This window comes from Pelodiscus sinensis, chromosome 5 (assembly GCF_052426305.1).
Source record: "Pelodiscus sinensis isolate ZL-2025 chromosome 5, ASM5242630v1, whole genome shotgun sequence".
NCBI classification, from domain to species: Eukaryota; Metazoa; Chordata; order Testudines; family Trionychidae; genus Pelodiscus; species Pelodiscus sinensis.
The window spans coordinates 29,613,083-29,630,745 of NC_143056.1; the positions used below are offsets into that span (position 1 = coordinate 29,613,083).

Consider the following 17,663-nt stretch of genomic DNA (forward strand, 5'->3'; position numbering starts at 1 on the left):
CTACAATTTCTGGAAGCGCTTAGTTACTCACCTCTTTTGTCATCCCACTGACACTTGTGCAAGCCAGCATTCTGATTTGCTAAAACACAGCCACATGCACTTGTGTGGCAAGATACCATGTCTGAATCCCTGGATTTCATACTTGAGGTCTGCTTAAAGCTGCATGCCCTGGCTTCAAAGGCCACTCTTAAACTGCAATAGAGTTTGAGCACTTGCAGCTTTGCCTTTGGGGTAGGGAGTTTGTCATAAAAAAAGGGAGGCGGGTGATTAAGAATAACAAAAGACTGGTCATTCAAGTAATTAAGGGATCCTTAGATCATCATGAAACCATTGCCAGGTATTTAAAAAATCTATGAAGCAAATTAGGTGCAGACCCTAGAGCATAGCTGGGGAAAAGGAAGGAGTACGGGACCTACCCTCAAGATACAATCTACAGCCAAAAGGAAAATGGACTTCTAGCCTTCCACCAAAAGGCAGACCTACTGCCTGTGATAGGAGCATGACTTCTAGCCTCCCTTATAGACAAGTGAGCTATCTATCTGCTTGCCCTGGAGATAAGTGAAGAGGATAAAGGCCTCCTGACCCTTAAGATTTGACTCAGAGATGAGTCAAGATAGCTCTTTTATGTCTGAACCATTTCACCCATTTCTTCTTACAGTCCCAGTAAGCTGCTTCAGCTTGACCCCTCTGTAATAGTCACTTACATGCAACCAGAGCAAAGCTTGCTCTTGCACGGAGGAAGGATATCCCGTGAATCGACAACTAATGAATCCAAACATCTCCTCCATTGAAAAAGGGAGTGGGCAAAGCTCAATATCAAACATTTTGCTGCAAAGAAGAACAAAGATATATGCTCACTGGTTTGCTGATATGTGTACCACACAGTAGATCGGGGTGGACAATAAGCCAGATGCAGCTTGCCAAGGTTAGCCCCAGGCAGGCCATTGGTACTTTATTTACCTGTACTTCCACAGGTATGGCTATTGGAAGGTTCCATTTGCTATGGATTGCTGTTGCCAACCAAGGGGAGCAGCAGGAAGTAGCGCAGACTGGGACACTGCTTCCCGGAGCTCTCATTGGCCGGGAATGGCAAACTGTAGCCAACGGGAGCATCAAGCAGCTGTACCTATGGAAGCACAGGTAAATTAAGTGCCAGTGGCCCACCAGGGGCTAACTAGTGAACCACCTCTGGCCCACCGGCTGATTACTGCCCACCACTGTAGTAGACTGTGCATGAACATTTATACCAATCACAACTAAATATTATTAACACCTCACTAGCTGTGCTGGGGAGCAAGAGCTAGGGCTCTGCCCATTCCCTAACCCTGTATGCCTACTCCAGGCCCACCTGTATGGGAGGAGTAGTACTTCCCTGGAGATCACTCTCTCTTGTGCTGGAACCCACTGGGCATGTTGTCCACTCAGGGCAAAGGTCAAACTTGCCCTATGTTTGGATCATGATACAGATCCAATTAGACTGAAACTTTCCCAAAATGTGAGGAACTTTGGTTCCAGTTTAGGTCCAACTTTAATTTATTAATGATACAGCTGCATCTCATCACTGTATCTTATATATCACATATGAACGTGGCAGTTCTGAAAGGCATTTGTATTCAACATCATCAATGTATTGTGCTAAAACCCTTGTTGGTTAATATACTCACCGTTGTAATGGCTCAGGTACCCACTTACTTACCTTAATACTTCCCTGAACTCTTTCAGTTGATTATCAGGCACTTCTGTTCTAATGGCTTCAAGCCATTCTGGCATAATACATTCCCACACTGGCTGGTTTATTATATTGTATGGAATCAGGCAGAGGATGCGATTCAGACCTTCCTTTAATTGTGTCACAGTGCTACAGGATTTGTCCCAATAGCCACCAACCTGAGGGCATTTTCAGAAACAGTATTTATTAGCTGCTATTCTTCTTCTTGCATTTGTTATTTATATTGAATCATATTTTTGCATGGCACCTTACAGACATTAAATCATTGTGAATGATCAATAGTATAGTTCAGTGTCGATTCCAGATTCAGCCATGGGGGCTACATGGTTTGTTTTGTTTTTTGGAGTTTGTTTTTCATATGCTCCAGGAACAACCAAAGTGCAGCAGAAGATTTAAATACAGTTCTCCCTAGATGGCCCAATGGCTATTTAAGTATTTAGCCACAGTACTGAAGTCACAGGGACAAACAGAGAGAGAAAAAGAGAAAGACTATAGTTCAGGGGTGGGCAATAATTTTTTACCGGGGGCCACTTCAGAAATGTTTTGAAGTGCCCGGAAGGGGCGGGGCCTCAAGAGGAAGGGGCAGGGCCAGGATACTTTCCTTGCTTCCCCACCCACAGACCATGTCCCATTAAGATTTAGTCATAATCTGCCCCTTTGTAACATTTGGGCAGCATTAAACATCAACCAACAAACTATTTCAGTTCATTTCTGACAGCTAATATCATGGTTGTCTATGTTTATGATTCATTCAGCCTTTGCACTTCCAGCAAGTTGCTAATGCTGCCCTAAATGTTACAAAGGGGCAGATTCCCACTAAATCTTAATGGGACATGTATCCAATGCCAGCAAAGGCCCTCTACCATACATTCTTATTACAGCTCTGAGGTTCAGGTTATAACTCTCCTCTTTAGCTCTCAAACAAGTCTCTACACTTTCCCTCTTATACAGAGATCATCCATCCCACTCTTCTCCATCTCTGAGGCTTACATTCCTTTCCCTCTCTTTAGTTCTATAGCTCTCAAGGCCAGAATATAACACCTACCCCGTACTGACGCTGAGCTTCAGTGCCCCACCCCCAGTGCAGGGAAGAGCTGTAACAATCCCTACAATCCCTTTCCATCCCAAACCCCACTTCTCCCTGTCCTTGCCCAGGTGGCCCGAGGGACTAGAGGGCCACATAGCCAGCACTGGCTGGGGGAGGGGGGGAGGAACGGCAGCACGGTCTCCTGCTGCCGGCATGACCCCAAAGCCCCACTAGTCCCCCTATGAGTCCATGCTGTAACCCCACCACCGAACTTACCGGCAGTGGTGGCAGCGATGGAGCAAGAAGGTGGCTCCAGCTCACACAGGGCTGCTCTAAGAAATGCTGGGGCAGTCTCGCCCCTCCCCTGGAGTGGCACAGCTGGTGCTGCCTCGCCTGTGTCTTCCCCGCTGCTGGTGAGTGCAGTGGGGGCACAGTATGGACTCCTGCTGCTTGTGCCTGCCCTCCAGCCTGCTAAACCCCCTGCCAGCTACTGGCCGGACTCCTGCCTTAGGGGTGCATTTGGTCCCATGTACACTCCCCATGCATTGCCTCTGCCCAGAAGAGTAGGTATGGCCAGGGCATAAGGAAGAGAATCAGGGAAAGGCAGCAAGGTGCAGGAGGGAACCAACTGCTGGCTGGTATTTAGAGGGTCCCTGAACTGGAGTAGAGAATGAGCCAAGGTTCCCCATCAGCCACTGAGGTAGTGGTATCTGGGACAGTTAATGGGAGGACTGCCTAAAACTGCTTGTGAGCAGGGATTTTGGTCCACAGCCCCAGAAAGAAGGAATGTTGAATGACCTGACTGGAGGACTGAGTCATGAAGAGGTAACTGCAGCTCCTGAAGTGGGAGAAGAGTTGCAGACCAAGAGCAAGAAACAGAGAAATAGGATACACCCATAAGAAGGGCTGTTGGCTATGCAAAGCTAATCCCCAGAATAGCCAGGAGAGGGCACCATCCTGTAGTGAGCAGAGCACTCTGTTTCAGACAGGGGCCTAAACACCATTATGGATCTGGGTTTGTATTTCTTGATTTGGAGGCAGAATTTGTTCCTTAAAGTTTCTAAATATGACACAGTAAGACTGAGCTTTTATAGAACATCTAGACAAAGTACAGAAAATGTTCTTACCCTGGCAAACTCCATTGGTTTAGGAAGTAGGCACATAACCATGACATCAAATCGAACATCACAAACTGTCTTCAGCCATTTGGTGACAAACTGAGGTTTGAGTTTTTCCACCAAGCTACCAACTTCATCATCCATCATATAAGCTGTGGAATGAAACCACTGGAAGACCATACTAACCAGTCGAGCTAAGCTCTCTGTGGGAGTATTTTCACTGGGAGTACAAAGGCTCACCTGGAAAACAGCAAAAAAAATAATTTTCAGTGTATCCCAAGAGACTGTGGTAACTGCTGCTGGTGGAGAGGGGATGGTATCGTTCTCTATAAGGGTATGTCTACACTACAAAGTTAGTTTGAACTAACATCCATTAGTTCAAACTAACTTTCATAGGCGCTACACTAGCGCTCCGTTAGTTCGAATTTAATTCGAACTAACGGAGCGCTTAGTTCGAACTAGGTAATCCTCATTCCACGAGGATTAAGCCTAGTTCGAACTTACTAGTTCGAATTAAGGGCTGTGTAGCCCCTTAATTCGAACTAGTGGGAGGCTAGTCCTCCCCAGGTTTCCCTGGTGGCCACTCTGGGCAACACCAGGGAAACTCGTCTGCCCCCCTCCCAGCCCCGGACTCCTTAAAGGGGCACAGGCTGGCTACGGTGCCCGTGCCAGGTGCAAGCCTGCCAGCACCCAGCCAGCAGACCCTGCACCTGGCACAGATCGAGCCACCCACCCGATGCCCCCTCTTCCCGGGACCAGGCTGGCGGCTCCCGGGTGCTTGCCCGGGACCGCAAGAGGCGGGCACCCACCTGGGCTAGTGCGGACATCGTGGACCTCGTCCACAACCTCCGCACTAGGCACAGGAAGATGGCCGGCTAGGGCAGGAGAGCTGCCAGCCTGGCCAGCCAGGAGCAGGTGTGCATGAAAATCAAGGGGGTCCACTGAGACCCCCGACCCTGAGCCCTGAGCTTAGAATGGCCGTACTGGGTCAGACCAAAGGTCCATCTAGCCCAGTAGCCTGTCTGCCGACAGCGGCCAACCCTAGGGACCCTGGAGGGGATGGACTGAAGACAGTGACCAAGCCATTTGTCTCGTGCCATCCCTCTCCAGCCTTCCACGAACCTTGTGCAGGGACACCACTCCTACCCCCTGGCTAATAGCACTCCATGGACCCAACCTCCATGAATTGATCTCACTTCCCTTTAAACTCTGTTCTAGTTCTAGCCTTCACAGCCTCCTGCAGCAAGGAGTTCCACAGGTTGGCTCTTTGCTTTGTGAAGAACAACTTTCTGTTATTAGTTTGAAGCCTGCTACCCATTCCTTTCCTTTGGTGTCCTCTAGTCCTTCTTTATGGGAACTAATGAAGAACTTTTCTGTATGCACCCTCTCCACCCCACTCCTGCTTTTAGAGACCTCTATCCTGTCCCCCTTCGTCTCCTCTTTTCTAAGCTGAGAAGTCCCAGTCTCTTTAGCATCTCTTCATATGGGACCTGTTCCAACCCCTGATCATTGTAGTTGCCCTCCCCTCTCCCAGCCTCTCTCTTCCCCTCCCCCCTCCCACCTCCTTTTCCCAGTCTCCCCCAGTTTTGTTCAATAAAGACAGATTCCATTTTTGAACACAATTGTCCTTTATTTTGTACATCAAGAAAAGGGGCTAGGGAAGGGTAAGTGGAAGGAGGTGAGGGAGGAATGGGGTACACGCCCCCGATGGGGAGGACTGGGCTGGCTCTGTGGGCTTTTGGGGTGGAACCTCTCCTGCAGCCCCCCGATTGCCCACTCTCCCCAGATGGCAGCCTGCGGCAAGTGCAGCCGGGCTGATGGCCGAGTGCTGTTATGTGCCCAGTGTGGGTATTCCGGGCACTCCAAGCCAGGACTGCTTTGCAAGCGGGGCACTCCTGAGAACTGTCTGTCCGGGGTGGGGGTCGGGACCCTTTAAGCGCAGCCCTCAGCTAGCCTGAGACAGCATCTCCACGCTCTAAGTCCTCCTCTGATGCCCTGCCGGCACTGCTTCCGGCCATCCTTAAGCCTGGTTCAGGGTCCACTTAATGTGGACATGCTAGTTTGAATTAGCAAAATGCTAATTCGAACTAGTTTTTTAGTTTAGATGCGTTAGTTCGAATTAGCTTAGTTCGAATTAACTAATTCGAACTAAGTTAGTTCGAATTAACGTTGTAGTGTGGACGTACCCCAAGGCTACGTCTACACTGGCCCCTTTTCCGAAAGGGGCATGTTAATTTCACAGGTCGTAATAGGGCCGCGGGGGATTTAAATATCCCCCACGGCATTTAAATAAAAATGTCCGCCGCTTTTTCCGGCTTTTAGAAAACCCGGAAAAGAGCATCTACGCTGGCCCCGATCCTCCGGAAAAAAGCCCTTTTCTGGAGGATCTTATTCCTACTTATTATATAGGATGGGTAAGAATGGTGCCCCAGCCTCTGTTTGTCTGGAAATGGGTGACAGGAGAGGGATCACACGAGGATTATCTGTTGTGTTTCCTCCCTCTGGGGCATCTGGTATTGGCCACTGTCAGCAGGCAGGATACTGGGCTAGATGGACCTTTTGTCTGAACCAGTATGGCCATTTTTATGTTCTTATGTTCTTAGAGCTTATCTGTATTACAAAAATGGCACCAATTTAACTATATCAATCCTGTCCTGGTAAACTACTGAATTAAACTAAAAGAATTAAGTGTGATCTCAGTGATATGCCAGATGGCCCTGTAGAGAGAGGGCAGAGGGAGAAACAGCAAGGAGCTCTTACCAAGAACCAGATTCCAAACTGGCTCAAGAGGCGCTGGTCATGCTTATCATCATCTTTGTTATCAAAGTCAGTGTTGTCTAAAGAATGATGGGAGGAGGAGAGGCCCATCTGCCTCCTACGGTTGAGTTCATACTCCCTCTGCTCAGCATGGAACTCTGCCTCTTTCAGCAAGCTGCAAAACAAGAAGAATGTGGCCAGTGATGGAATCTTCCTGTACTGGAAGTAGGTAGCAGGTCTGTGACTACTTCAAGTTAAAGCACTAGCTTCATTCATCTCCCTAAAATAATGAGGATTCCTATGGCACCTTAAAGACTAACAGATTTATTTGGGCATAAACGTTCGTGGACAAAGACCCACTTTGTCAGGTGCATGCGATGAAGTGGATCTTTGTCCATGAAAGCTTATGCCCAAATAAATCTTTTAGTCTTTAAGATGCCACAGGAATCCTTGTTGTTTTTGCAGATAGAGATTAACATGGCTTCCCTTCTGTGCACAGTGTCCTTTAAGGGTAAAAAAACGAATGAAATTAGATAAAGTCCTAGCTTTCAAGGCCAAATGCTGCCATTCAGACATACACATACAAGTCCCCGGGCTGGATTCTCATCTTTGCTACACCAGGATGATTTCAGTACAGTCACACTAGTTTATGCTGGTGAAACTAGGATCACAATCTGGCACTGGGATTTGCCTAAGATTTGAAAATACAGGTGTGAGGGTTAGGATCTGACCCTGTATGTTTGTCTGCTTCCATACCTGATCACAGCTTCCACTGTACAAACTAGTTCCTCAGCCCCACACTCTCGTGTATTGATTGGGGGAGGAGACGTCTGGTAGAGGTGGGTCTCTGCTGCTGCCCCAACTTCACTGCTGTGATGGTTCGAATGGCATCTTTTGCAGTAGCGCACTGGCCTGTTACCATGGCGGCCACAGCAGCCTGCTGAGAAGCAGGTGACGACGGCCCTTCTGACATGTGAGCTACAGTTCTAGAAACAAACAGATTTTATCGTGGCAGTAAGTGGAACAGAAAACAAGAATGAAAATCAACATAACAGAGCCAAGCTAACATGTTGGCATTTTTTAAATTTCACTAGAGATGGGTCCACAGCCTACCCTCGAAGCCAAGCATCACTAAACTTCAAGGAAAAATACATGTAGACTTAGATCTGAATGTCATGGATAGTAAGTATCCTTTCTCTGTGGCTACGTCTAGACTGCAAGCCTCTTTCGAAACAGGCTTTTTCGAAAGATACTTTCGAAAAAGCCTCTTTTGAAAAAGAGCGTCTAGACTGCAAGCAGTACTTTCGAAAAAGCAAGCCGCTTTTTCGAAAGAAAGCACCCAGGCAGTCTGGATGCTCTCTTTCGAAAAAGCCCTGTTTGCATTCAAGAACGCCTTTTTTCGAAAGAGCACTTTCGAAAAAAGGCGTTCTTCCTCGTGAAATGAGGTTTTCCGCCGTCGAAAGAAAAGCCGCATTCTTTCGATTTAATTTAGAAAGAACGCGGCTGTAGTCTAGATGCAGGTGAAGTTTTTTCGAAAAAAGGCTACTTTTTTCAAAAAAAACCTTGAATCTGGACACAGCCTGTAATGGGCCAAACCAGTGCCTCAGCCAACAACAAATTGGTTTGGGCAATTTAATTTTCAGTTCACCTGTACCCATTTATTTCTAGGACCACCTATATGCTGATTCAGAGCATTCCCCTTATTCATTGTAGCAGTGTGATAGAAACAAACTAGAAAAACAGAAAGGAAAAGTTCATTGTCGATTGTTTGATACTTGTGTCCTGCAAAATTATCACTCCCCAAATATAGCTCAGAATTTTTGAAAGTTATATATAACTGAGTCAGATCTTTAACTGGTATAAATCCATGTAGCTTCACTGACTTCAGTGGAAATATGCCAATTTTCTCCAACTCAATAGAGGTAACTTTCAAAATTTGTGAAATATAAATTGGTTTCAACTGAGCTATGCTAATTTACACCAATTGAGGTTTTGGCTCAATGTATACATTTTCTTTAGTACATGAGACCTTGAATATGTCTATCCATATTTATTAAATTATTAAGATAACTTTGCAAGTATGTTTTGCAAGCAGATTGGTTTGTCAGTACTCTGTGGACAGTCCAATATTGAAGCGTGAGTTGATCTTTATTTAAGCAAAAATCCACCAACTATAATTATGCCTACTTAAGGACCAATTCAATACTTCAGAATTGTGACCGAGAATATACAAAATGCTAGGATTTTAAATTAGTAGTTCATATTCTTCTCTTTATAAGTAGTATAGAGACTGATAAGATAAATTGAACAATAAGGCTATGTCTACACAGCAACTAGCGTTATTTTGAAATAACACAGTCCGTGTCTACACAGCCGGCAGTTATTTTGACATAATGTCAAAATACTGTCAAGCTGGAGGACTTCTTACTCTGACTCCTGTAACCCTCATTGTATGAGGAATAAGGGAAGTTGGAGAAAGAGTGCCCCATTTCGAATGAAGTGCTGTGTAGACAGAAACAAAACTCGAAATAAGCTATTTCGAAATAAGCTACACAATTGACATAGTTAAATTTGCATAGCTTATTTTTGAGTTAAGCCCTGCTGTGAAGACGCTCCCTAAGACTGCTTAAAATCAAGACCTCAAAATCAAAAGTTAAACTGCAGCAAACAGAGCCAAAACAAATCTCACTGCTAAATCACCCTCATTCCCCTTCAACAAATGAGGTAATGGATATATAATAAAAAAATTTCAGATGGTAAAAAATATGCCACAGTTAATGAGATGAAGTCACGCACAAACACACCAAATCATGTCCCACCACACAAACAACTTAATCTTACCTTCTTTTGACATATAGCAGAAATTTCAGCTGTAAGGGGAAGGCATACAAAATATCAACTCAGTGGTATTACTTTTCTCCTTTACCATGGCAACCATGGGAGAAACAAGTTTTGTTTGTTTTTTTTAAAGCCTCCAGGGTTTGACTTGACTTTCAAAATATTATTCTTTTCCTGTGTCTATATGATGTTTTCCTTTTTGTATCTGGAACACATCAGATGATTGATGTCAACTATACCCAGCCAATGGGATGAACGCTACATGCAAAAATTCCAGTGAAGGGAATGAAAGCTTTGTATGCCTAAGGAGAGCAAAGTCAAGGCCCTGTAATTTGAAGGAAAGTTCTTCATAATAACATTCACTTTCTATCCTAACAGAATGTAAACCAGTGCCCATTCCTCTCTACCGGCAAGTTATAAAAAACTTTACAATGACCTGGGTCCAAGGGCTGATCAAATGTGAACCAGGACGCCTCTCTCCTGCACAGAGGTGGAAGTAAGGGGGTGCACCCTCGTGAGCAGCTCCAGCAAGAACTGGCTGAGCTACTAAAAAAACCAGCAGGGAGCTATTTAACAAGCTGGCAGGGACCCAGGTTGCAATAGGACAGTACTTGTAAGAAATTTAAGTTCCTTTCACCCCTGCTCCTGCATGAATGTGTCATCTCACAGAGAGGACATGTCTCTGAACACACTATTTAAGCATCGTAACACCAGGTTGCTTGGGTCAAGTTAAAATGCTACATGATGAAAACTATAACGTATGTAAGAAAGCAGAGCTATTAGGTCTGAAGTAGGCAAGGCAAGGATTGCTCAGATGTGCCAACTCCTGTGAATTGATCTAAGAGTCGTGATTTCTGAGTAAAATTACAGGAGAACTCTCAAAGTCAGGATTTTGGGGGAGGGGGGCACAGATCATGTGTTTCGAATCAAACAAGAGTCACCCCATTCTAAATAAAGGAACTGGTTTCTCTATTTGGCAGTTAATTACAATATATTTTGAAAGACAATGAAAATTCATTTGCCTATCAGACAAGCTGAGGTATCCATATATATAGTAGCCCAATGTCTGAGAGTCTGTAACGGGGGAGGGGGGGGCGGAGAGGGTGAAGTAGGAACTGAGGGGGGGGCTGTATTGATGGTGGATTCTGAGCAGATGGGGGTGAGTGCAGGGAAGATGAACTGAGGAAGGTAGGGGTTGATGAAGGCTGGGGGACCAAGCTGAAGGCAGCTGAACTGAGGGGAGTTGGGTGGGCAGAAAACTGATGGGAGACTGGGGGACAGGATTAATTGCTGGGCCAGAGATAGGCAGATGTGGGGGTGAGAGTTCCTGTAGCAGAGGGCAAAAATTACCTTATTCAGTACATATGGGAGGTAGGCAGAGGGAGGTCAGAAAGCAAGAGAATGATCTAAAAACCCCCGCATATTTTTTTTTAATTTCATAATTTGGAGGCAAATCTCATGATTTTGGAAGGTCCGACTCATGATTTCTGTTTTCTTGTAAATTACAATACTCATTTCTGTACTGGAGGGAGAGGATAAAATTGGGCTCACCCAGAGCCACCCTTCCTCCAGCATGACTCTGCACCGGAACTGTGCTGGGAGACCACTCCACACTGCAGGTATTGGGATCTAGATGGCAACTCCCATCCACCCATCATGTGAGTTTCACAGAAGACAGAAAGTAAGCAAGAGCTAGCCAGAGACTGCAGCTGATGAGGGAAAGCAGCCAAAGCAGGGTCCTTTGGACACCTGGGCATGCAAAGGACTTTCTAGTTTTGTCGGGACCCTCTTTGCCCTGTGCTGACTGGCTGTTTGCTCCACCCCCTCCTCCTCTCTCTCCTTCAGACCTTCTTCTCCTCATCTTCACTCTACACCTGCACCTCTTACCCTCTTCTCCCCTGTCCCACCTAGGGATGTTAAATTTCGATTAATCAACTAATTGAGTAGTCAATGGAATTTCCATCGACTACTCGATTAATTGATAAGTGAGGCTCTCGCTACCCCACTGCGCCTCTCCCTTTGAAATGTTCAAGAACCACCCAAGGCTCTTACACATTTCAAGGGAAGAGGCGCAGTGGGGCTGCTTAGGTCCCTGCTCCTGCGCATCTCCCTTTGAAATGTACAAGAGCACAGCAGTCAGGACCCCACTGCACCTCTCTCTTTGAAATGTACAAGAGCTGCAGCCTCCCCTGCTCCCCATGGAGACAGTGCTGGAGGCAACCAGCTTTTAAGAGGCAGTGGGGTGGGAGGAGTGTGAAGAAGCGGGGGGGGGGAGGTGTGAAGCGACTAGTCGAGTGACTACTTGACTTATTGGATAGTTGACTAATCACTTACATGCCTAGTCCCACCCTGCACCCATGCTTTCCCTTCCCATTATTTTCCATTTAGCTGATCCCCTCCTATGTAAATCCACACACACCCCAATTGGCAGAACCACAAACATGTTTGCTGCCATCACAGTGTTCATCCTGCTTATGTGTTCTACTCCTTTTCTCAATCTCTGTCTGTCTTGTCTGTTTAGATTGGATACTCTTCTGGGCAGGGACCATCTGCTACTATGTGTCCACACAACACCTAGCATACTGTGGCCTCACTCGTGGTTTACCCTTATGGACTTCTATAATAAACATGATTAATAATAATTAGGGTGACCATATTTCCTTATGCTAAATGCAGGGAACCTGATAAAATTACTCATATTCAACTGAGTTCAACAGCAATCATACAAAATGTTCAAATTAATATCAAGTTGACTGAGCTCCTGTTAAAAAAAATTCTGTATAGCTTGATGCTTTTTATTTATCTTCTTATCTTTAAGGTGTTAGGGTTCAAATGGGAGGAGTGGCTGGCACACACACACACACAGTCTCATACGCCACTCTCACATGGGGGAAATGACCAACAGACTCAATCTTTCCTGCCTAGAGCTCCTCGCCCTTCAGGACAGGCTGGGCCCCATGACAGACCCACCTCTCCTGGTGTTGGAAAGAAATGGGTTAAGTACATGTTTGATTTATATGGTTGCCATTTTGGTTGAATCTCCATCTTGAATCGGCAAAAGGACAGCCTGGTCTCCATCTTTGCGTCCCTCCTTCTCCAGGCTTTTAGTGTCAAAACAGAGGACAGGGCAGGAACATGGAGTGCCATGTGACAGTAAATTTGCCCAGCAACAGGAAAGTATATAGAGGAATGTATCTGTCACTCTGAATGCTGTGAAAGCAGATCATCCCAGTGAGGCACAGAGACCTTCCACAGTAAGCCAGCTTTGCTAAGAGCTAGAGCCAGGAAAGATAACATCTAGAAGAGATCCTTTAACTTAAATCCACAAAACCAGACAGGGAGTGTCCACATACCACACACAGGACAGCGCGTCAAGAATGGAAGAAAGAAGACAGAGAATTGAGGGAAGTCAACTTACTGTTCCAGAGGTTCCTGTAATCCAGTTCCTGGGGTTCCTGTGTCCTCCCCTGTGTCATCAAGACATAGTCTAGTGGTCTTACCCTATTGTCTTGCTTCCCTATTGTAAGAGTCTGGGCTCTGGGGTTCATCCCCTATGAAACGGCTGCTCAAAACACTGCCCACGGGCTGCATGTGGCCTGTGCCTCATTTGTTTGTGGCCCACGGGTGGGATCCAAATTAAAAAAGTAGTCAATATAATGATCCTCAGTTGATAAGCGTTTTAGTAGTTAAATTCCTGGACTGTCATTGCTCATTAAAAGTGCTGTCATATGGGTGGAAATCGAGTAAATATTGCATTTTATTAATATCAGCAGAACTTACTTTAATGCATGTTGTGTAGTCTTGCTTTAATCTTTGTATTCACGCCTGTCTCTGTGAAAGAAACTATTTGCATTTATATGCATATATATTTGCATGTCTACGCAACCACACTTAAGTTGCAGCCCTTGGCATGTGCTGTGAGTATCTTTGTGGCCCCCACAGCTTCCAAAGGGTATGTCTACACTACCCCGCTAGTTCGAACTAGCGGGGTAATGTATGCATACCGAACGTGCAAATGAAGCCCGGGATTTGAATTTCCCGGGCTTTATTTGCATAAGCCGGCCGGCACCATTTTTAAATGCCGGCTTGTTCGAACCCCGTGCCGCGCGGCTACACGCGGCACGGGCTAGATAGTTCCACGAGGCGTACAGATAGTTCGGAATGGCTAGCTAGTTCGAACTATCTAACCCGTGCCGCGTGTAGCTGCGCAGCACGGGGTTCGAACAAGCCGGCATTTAAAAATGGCGCCGGCCGGCTTATGCAAATAAAGCCCGGGAAATTCAAATCCCGGGCTTCATTTGCACGTTCGGTATGCATACATTACCCCGCTAGTTCGAACTAGCGGGGTAGTGTAGACATACCCAAAGTGAGTAGCCCTGCCCTATGGTAACATCTGTGCTAACATCCAAGCCGTTGTTGTTATGTTGCAGAAAGTCCTAAGTTTGTTTATTTGTGTTATCTAATAAAGATCTTGTTTTATGTAACCCTCCTGCATCTCAACTACACTAAACACCAATGATCGATATGGAGGCAGTAGAATACTGTAGACAGCCCATCTTCTGACCAGTAAAATCACAGATCTAAGTGTTTCAGGGTAACAGTTATGGTGACCGCAGCAGGACTCCATAGCTGTTTAATCTATTTTTATTTGGGTTTGGTTTTGTTCTTGGCTCTGTTCGCACACAGCCAGCAGGCTGAGTGGGAAGGTTGTCACTACCGAGGGCACCAGAGTGGCAACAGCAGGCTAGGCCAGGAAGGCCACCAGTTGGTGGACCACTGTGAAGCCTCACTAGGAGGTAGGCCACTGAGCCAACAGCTAATGTGTGTAGATTCCCGCAACATCTGGCTCTCTACCTAGTGGGAATCTAGGATGGGTGGCTACCAACAATTGGGATCTCCCACCAGAGAGGGTGTCCGGGACGGTTAGGTGGCATTTGAGTGAAACCTTGGCCTGGCCTGTGTGCAGGAGGGGTGAAACCTGGCTCATGTGCAGGAGGGGTACTGTTTTCTGCAGTGTTAAAGTTGTGCAGCAGGATGATACGGCCTCCTTCCAGTGGGCCCAAACAGTGTGGGTGCAGTCTGTTTCTAGAAACTGCTTGCCTGCATTTTCTGGCTACTGGGTCAGAAAAGAAGCAGCAGTCAGATTGTGGCAAGAAAGCACTACTCAGGCCATGTGCTGCAGCGTAGGCCCAGCTCATTAGGTGGTGCTAGCCTGGATCCATGGTGGGCTAGTGACATATCATTGGAGCAGGGCTGTAGAGTTCCTAGCCCAGCACCAGAGGACTCACCCCATCCTCCTAGAACCACGCCACTAACGGTTTAGCTATACTCAGCCACCACTGAGTGCCAAGGAACCCGTAGCCAAGTGGGTTGCAGCTGAGAGACTATAAATCTCACGTCCATATCTGGGTGGAACTGCTCCATTCAAGATGAGTGCCCGGACACATGGAGAGTCTGGTTGGCTACCAACAACAAATAAAACATCTCTTGTCTCTTGAGTTGATTTCTTTGGGAAAGGCACATATCCCTGGGCAAGGGAACTGCTCAGAGGCGGGAAGGCTTATACCACCTTTGTCAAAAAATGGGAAGATTTTATATCGGACAAGCCCAGGCTCAATTAAAAATAGAAAAAGAAGGCTTTGATCTATGGCCTGTTCATAGCTTGCAGGGAGCTGCATGAATTTTGTGAAGCTCAGGTGGCCAAAGTGACCTGACTTGAACAGCAGATCAATGCCAAGGATTTGGAGTTGGAGAAATTGGGTAGCAGGGTGGGCATAGAGTCACAGAATGCCAATTATGTGGCTCAGATTGGGAAGCTAGACATACAAGTCCTTGACCGTAGTGACCTGGTTATCCAAAGAGAAAAGGAACTCCATCAGGTAAATCTAAAGCAGGAGGAGACCCAAGCAGCTATTCAAGAGCTCCTAAAAGAGCTGCGCTACAGTCATCACAACCAGTGGAGCACAGTAGCTGTCAGACTAAACTCCAGACAGTGCAGAGGAAACTGCAGCAGACCAAGGGACTATTGAAGGATGTCAGCAGGGATCCATTGGGAAGGAGCTCTAGTGAAAGCAGTGGCTCCTGTAGCAGCTTTGAAGGGTCCGATGTGGAAAGGGTTAGAGAGTTGCCTAGACAACTAAACAGGAGATTACGGGAGGTACAGGAAAAAGTTACCCTCTGCCCCACCTTTAACAACTGAGCAGGAGGGGAAGGCAATGCCCATGGCACCAGTGACTGCCAAAGTTATAAGCTATGGTCCACGGTCAAACAAACCCACAGAGACTCGTCATGAAGTCAGGACCTACACTCCTGAGCAGGCCTGAGAAGCTGGAAAATCCATGGGTCCCTTAAATCGGGATACGGCTATGGATTGGGCTGCAAGAGTATATGCCTAGCCTGGTCTAGGCAGAGAGGACATGGCTGCCATTCCCAGGGAATGCATGTCCAGTGAAGAGTTCAGGGCAATGCCCATCAGCATTCAGATAGCTGACATTGAATCTTCACTGAAACTGCTAGAGGGGATCTTGAGATTTTACCAGCCCCATCAGAACTTCATAGGCAGTTACTATTATGAGTGCCAGAACTCATGTGAGTGACCAGAAAGATATATAGCCAGAAAGAAGTAGTTGTACAGAATAGCAGTAGCTTAAGTGTGTGACACCCCAGAGTTTAAAAACTCTCTCCTGCAAGAGTTAACATCAACCAGGAAGATGGCGTTAGGACAGTTGGATTCTCTCAACATCTCACTGCCAGAGCTGGTGGATAAGCTTTGAGATGTCTTCCCAGCTTCTGGTGTGTGAAGGAAGTAGGGTTAGGCCTGTGCATATCACCAGTAAGGCCAGCCCAATGGTCTATGAAGTCGAACTAAAAGGGGGAAAGAAATCTTAATTAAAATGGTTTCACTCCAGTCAACTGAAACCTTGGAAGGGAACTCAAGGGGAAAGAGGAGTGCTGTTTCTATAAGTAATTGTTGTTCTGTTTGTTTGCATTTTAGAGGCAACTCCTCAATCACCTTGTATTCCTAAGGGCCTTTGTAAATATTTGTATGGCTATGACGTTACATGAAGGAGGACATTATTACTGTGCAATCAAGCTCCAGGATGGTGTAAAGAGATATGGGTTTCCTATGCGGAGAGGATACTCTCTTCCAAGTTTAATGGACATGGAAGGGCCGGTATCCATATTTGCTCACCAAAATGACTCCTACTGCGTGTTGCAGTGGAAGGAAGAGAGAGGAGGGAGGGCTATGATAATGATTAATGAGGCCTAACCTCTGAACCTTGGGGTGTAATGGTCAAGTTGGCAAAGAGTTGTATGTGGGAGTTGCAGGATCCTCATGTGGTAGACTGTAAGGGTGGCTTAGTAACACATAGCTAGAAAAAAAATTGTGAAGCCCAATTTAACACACCTATTATGTAGGCTAGATTTCACACTCCTTCTAAGACTTACTATATCTTATTGAATTGTAGTTTTACTTAGAACAAGCAGCACTGTGATATGTCCTATACTGTAAATAGTCTCTGTACTTTGGATGAACAATTTGTTCCTAAAGCTAGTTGTATAGGCTTCCCTAATATGAACATAAGTGTAAATGATTCTGGGACTTGGGATTTAATAAGTATCTTTGGAGCAAAACAACCTATGGAGGTAATGGTAATACTAAGACCCCAAATAATTCATAGAGGGCCAGTTGTGGTAAAACAAGACTTAAAACGCCTCTTGATTATAAACCCCGGGTATGCCTTTAAAAGAATGATTAAAGATCTTCAACTTTGGGCACAGTCCATTCAGCCCAAATATAAGCCTTTTCTAAGTCTACTGACTAAGGGATGGAATTCTTGGATCAAAAGCATTGCTATGGAGTATTCTAGGAGTAATAGAGATTTGACTGCCAAAATTTTGGGAGGAGTTGGTACTGGGTTGGGTGTGATGAATGCTATGAGAACAGGAACCCTTGCTCAATGCATTAGGAATATGGGGCATCACATAGCTACTTTAGAGCAACCTCTGGTCACTCCTTTGAACCAAATTGGAGATTTTAATTATGAGATAGCTTCAGTCATGAAGGACTAGTTCTCAGCCCAGAATTAAAGCCAGTTTCACATAGTCAATGCTTTGGGCACCTTGCAGACTAATGTTTCATGGGCCCTCACTTGTATATAGGCCCAAGCCTGCTCCAAAATGTAGCCTCAGG

General features: G+C 45.9%; 1 protein-coding gene across 12 annotated transcripts in view; it reads right to left on the reverse strand.

The window, feature by feature from the left end:
* Positions 1-17,663, reverse strand: part of UNC79 (unc-79 subunit of NALCN channel complex) — a 170,845-nt gene that overhangs the window by 113,170 nt on the left and 40,012 nt on the right. For 11 of the 12 annotated variants that reach the window (XM_075926676.2, XM_089778372.1, XM_089778373.1 and 8 more), the window contains 6 exons: positions 9,473-9,501; positions 7,388-7,617; positions 6,635-6,806; positions 3,884-4,114; positions 1,697-1,887; positions 705-828 (listed from right to left, as the gene is read on the reverse strand). In XM_075926676.2, coding sequence (XP_075782791.2) covers positions 705-828; positions 1,697-1,887; positions 3,884-4,114; positions 6,635-6,806; positions 7,388-7,617; positions 9,473-9,501 — 977 coding nt within the window. The remainder of the gene's footprint in view (positions 1-704; positions 829-1,696; positions 1,888-3,883; positions 4,115-6,634; positions 6,807-7,387; positions 7,618-9,472; positions 9,502-17,663) is intronic. The other variant, XM_025189925.3, reaches the window with a different exon arrangement.